Here is a 4,320-nt window from a genome sequence, read left to right as displayed (position 1 = left end):
CCGGCCATTTCTTGGTTGCAGCCATCATTGTTGTTTGGCGGGTCCGGGCTGGGGATTCGAACCCGCCACCTTAGGTGTACGTGGCTGGCGCCTCAGCCGGTTGAGCTATAGGCGCCGAGCCAGATGTCTTTTTATTTTGAGACAGAGCCTCAAGCTGTCCCCCTTAGCCAACTGAGAGTGGGCTCCAACCCAGCGCTGCAGTCTCCATCTGAAGGCCCAGGTATTGGTAGGCTATCACAAAGTTACTCAGGTAATCATTTAGAAAATATTTACAAGTCTTTGTTTAAAACTAAGGGATTGGCTCGGCGCCTGTGGCTCAAGTGGCTAAGGCGCCAGCCACATACACCTAAGGTGGCAGGTTTGAATCCAGCCCAGGCCTGCCAAAAACAACAATGATGGCTGCAACCAAAAAATAGCTGGGTGTTGTGGTGGGTGCCTGTGGTCTCAGCTACTTGGGAGGCTAAGGCAGGAGACTCGCTTGAGCCTGGGAGTTGGAGGTTGCTGTGAGCTGTGATGCCACAGCACTCTACCCAGGGGGAACAGCTTGAGGCTCTGTCTCAAAATAAATAAATAAATACATAAAACTAAAGGATTAACTGAATTATAGACACAGTCTACAGGGTTCCAGGGAATGGTTCCTGGAACCCTAACTACACTCAAACCATTAGACGTTCACTGGTTTTCAAACTACCTTCTTTGGAACCCTCAGGATTCCCTATCCATGCTGGAGACAGGAAAATCAAGCAGGTAGAGCTCTGGGTATTTCATCCAGGTACTGAAAATCACACTTTTCTCTTTTATTATGTAGAAGTAATGGCATTTTCTTTAAAAGACTAGTTAGCTAAAAAAGCCACTTTCCTATACCTTCAGGGTGAATACTGAAGCTCTAAGATCTTTGCTCAATTTTATTTCCTTCTATTGAGAAGTGTTCAGCAACCAAATCATTACCTCAGAAGTCCACATTCAGCTTCCAAAAGCAACTGTTCCCAAGCTGACAAACCCAACTGGCTGACTCAAATTACAAACTCTCACGTGCATACGTCTATTTTTTTTTTTCTAATGGAATTGCACAAGACACTAGCAAACCCAGCTGAGGTTCGAAACAAAACAAAACAAAACATCCTAAGACTGCAAAATATCAAACATACAATACTTTAAATCCAGGGTTTCTTTTTAGAGGCAAAACAGTTCTCTACCTGTTACCAGGCTGAGAAGGGAAGATCCTAAGATTCCTTTTCTCCTATATTCTGCCTCCCATGACCCTGACAGCAGATTGCCCTGCAGTTTGGCATTTCGGCAGTCACTAAACCAGAGACTTACTTCCTCTGCTGTGTCTTTCTCTATCCGAACTATCTTGTTTTCCCAGTAGATTCGCTGAGATTCCAGCTGGCTTGTTAGCAAATATGAATACTAGAAAAGAAAGAATAAAAACCAAATGTCACTATTGTCAGTCTCTGAAATCCAGTTAAAATCTGCTCTTTAATGATACACAGAAGCCTAAAAGTAAGCACTGGAATATATATTAACACCTTGGTTCCAATCTACTCGCTAAGTCTGGGGCCATGGGACGCAGAAATGACATTACATTTCTGTCCTCTTGGGCTTAACAGTCTAGTTGAGAAAAATACACATTTAAAAAAGCTTATTTTCAGGGAGGCGCCTGTGGCTTAGTGAGTAAGGCGCTGGCCCCATATACCGAGGGTTGCGGGTTCAAACCTGGCCCCAGCTAAACTGCAACAGAAAATAGCTGGGGCTTGGCGCCTGTAGCTCAAGCAGCTACGGTGCCAGCCACATATACCTGAGCTGGCAGGTTCGAATCCAGCCCGGGCCCGCCAAACAACGATAGCTGTAACCAAAAAATAGCCAGCGTTGTGGCAGCCGCCTGTAGTCCCAGCTACTTGGGAGGTGGAGGCAGGAGACTCGCTTGAGCTCAGGAGTTGGAGGTTGCTGTAAGCTGTGATGCCATGGCATTCTACCCAGGGTGACAGCTTGAAGTGTTCTGTCTCAAAAAAAAAAAAAAAAAATAGCTGGTCGTTGTGGCAGGCTGGCAGGTGCCTGTAGTCCCAGCTACTTGGGAGGCTGAGGCAAGAGGATCACCTAAGTCCCAGAGCTGGAGGTTGCTGCGAGCTCTGATGCCACAGCACTCTACTGAAGGCGACAAAGTGTGAGACTTTGTCTAAAAAAAAAAAAAGCTTATGTTCATAAGCTGACTTCACAGGCTTGGTATGGTAGCTCACGCCTCTAATCCTAGCACTTTGGGAGGTCAAGGTAGGAGGACTGCTTGAGCTCAGGAGTTTGAGACCAGTCTGGGCAGTAGGGAGACTTTGTCCAAAAAAAAGTTAAAAAATTAGCAAGACCTCATCTCTACTACAATCAGAAAAATGAGTCAGGCATTGCGGCAGGTGCTTATAGACCCAGATACTTGTGCAGCTGATGCAGGATTACTTGAACCCAGCAGTTTGAGGTTGCAGTGAGCTATGACAACACCACTGCACTCTAGCCCAAGCAACAGTGGAAGACTCTGTCTCTCTCCCACAAGAATCTGGAGATAAGCAAGTTTTCAAATGCCATTTCTTCCCCAGGTTAAGGTATCTTTTTTTTTTTTTTAAGACAAAGTCTCACTATGTTGCCCTTGGTAGAGGGCCATGGCATCATAGCTCATGGCAACCTCAAACTCTTGGGCTTAAGAAATTCTCTTGCCTCAGCTTCCCAAGTAGCTGGGACTACAGGTACCCACCACAACACCCGGCTATTTTTTTTGCTGCAGTTGTCATTGTTGTTTAGCTGGCCCAGGCTGGCCCGGGCAGGGTTTGAATGTGCACGCCTGAGTGTATGTGGCTGGCACCCTACCTACTGAGCTATGGGCACTGCCTAAGGTTATCTATTTTTAAAACAAACTTTTAAAGTTTTTTGAAATTTATGTATAATAGTACTCATGTTAAACTTTTCCTTCATTAACATAAAATTTATACTCTACGTTGAGTATACCTTACCCAAAATGCTTAGGATCAGAAATATTTCAGATTTCAGATAATTTTTGAATTTTAGAATATGTACATCCTATGCTTATCAGATGAGCATCCCTACTCCAAAAACCTATGCTCATTGGAGCATTTCCTTTGAGAATTGTATCAGAGCTCAAGGAGTTTTGGATTTGGGAGCATTCTAGATTTCAAATTTTCACATCTGGCACGCTTAACCTGTATTACATCATTCTTACAGTAGACAAGATTTATTTCTGTGGAAAAAATCAGATTGTGCTAATTTTATTATTTCTTCAAGTACAAATCTATTTAAAAATTGCTTTAGGCATATACGCCTCAAATTTATAAAATATACTTTGAGTATACATTTGAATATATAAGCCTCTGATTAATAAAGTGCCAGCACAGGCTCAGCACCCATAGCTCAGTGGTTAGGGTGCTGGTCACATACACTGAGGTTGACAGGTTTGTACCTGGCCTGGGCCTGTTAAATAACAATGACAACTGCACCAGAAAAATAGCCGGGTGTTGTGGCGGACGCCTGTAGTCCCAGCTACTTGGGGGGCTGAGACAAGAGAATGGCTAAGGCCCAAGAGTGTGAGTGTGAGCATGAGGTTGCTGTGAGCTGTGACATCATGGTGCTCTACCGAGGGTGACGTGGTGAGAATCTATCTCAAAAAACAAAACAAAATAAAATAAAATAAAAATAAAGTGCCAGCACAATACAGAGGAAAAAGCTTCTAGGGCATGGAAAACGTTCTGAAGGTTTTCTATTTCTGACCAAGTGTGCTTAGTTTCCAACTGCTACTGTGATGCTGACAGGAACTATACTTTAAGTTTTACTGCCTCTATGAAAGACAACTTTCATATCTAACTTGAGACAACTAGAAACATCACACTGAAAATAATGAGCAGTGGCTGGGTATGGTGGCTCACACCTGTAATCCTACACTCTGGGAGGCCGAGGCTGGTGGACACTTGAGCTCAGGAGTTCCAAACCAGCCTGAGGAAGAGCAAGACTTCATCTTTACAAAAAAAAAAAAACTAGCCAGGCACTTTGCAGGTGCCAGTAGTCCCAGCTACTTAGAAGGCTGAGGCAAGAAGATTGCTTGAGCCCAAGAATTTGAGGTTGCTAAGAGCTACGATGATGCCATGGCACTTTAGCCTGTGGTGAAAGAGTGAGACTCTGTGTCAAAAAGAAAAAAAAACAAAAAAACAAAATAATGAGCAGTGAAACGTAAGACTTAAAAAAAAAAAACTGGCTTGGCGCCTATAGCTCAACTGGCTAAGGCGCCAGCCACGTACACCCAAGGTGGCGGGTTCGAATCCCCAGCCC

General features: G+C 44.1%; 1 protein-coding gene across 2 annotated transcripts in view; it reads right to left on the bottom strand.

Moving 5' to 3' along the window:
- Window positions 1-4,320, bottom strand: part of BRAP (BRCA1 associated protein) — a 40,949-nt gene that overhangs the window by 11,634 nt on the left and 24,995 nt on the right. For both annotated transcript variants that reach the window (XM_003795986.2, XM_023516867.1), the window contains one exon: window positions 1,321-1,410. In XM_003795986.2, coding sequence (XP_003796034.1) covers window positions 1,321-1,410 — 90 coding nt within the window. The remainder of the gene's footprint in view (window positions 1-1,320; window positions 1,411-4,320) is intronic.

This window comes from Otolemur garnettii, unplaced genomic scaffold, assembly GCF_000181295.1.
Source record: "Otolemur garnettii isolate 467f Iridium unplaced genomic scaffold, OtoGar3 scaffold00099, whole genome shotgun sequence".
Lineage (NCBI taxonomy): Eukaryota > Metazoa > Chordata > Mammalia > Primates > Galagidae > Otolemur > Otolemur garnettii.
The sequence above is the reverse complement of the archived record's forward strand: the minus strand, read 5'-3'. Positions and strand labels throughout refer to the sequence as shown.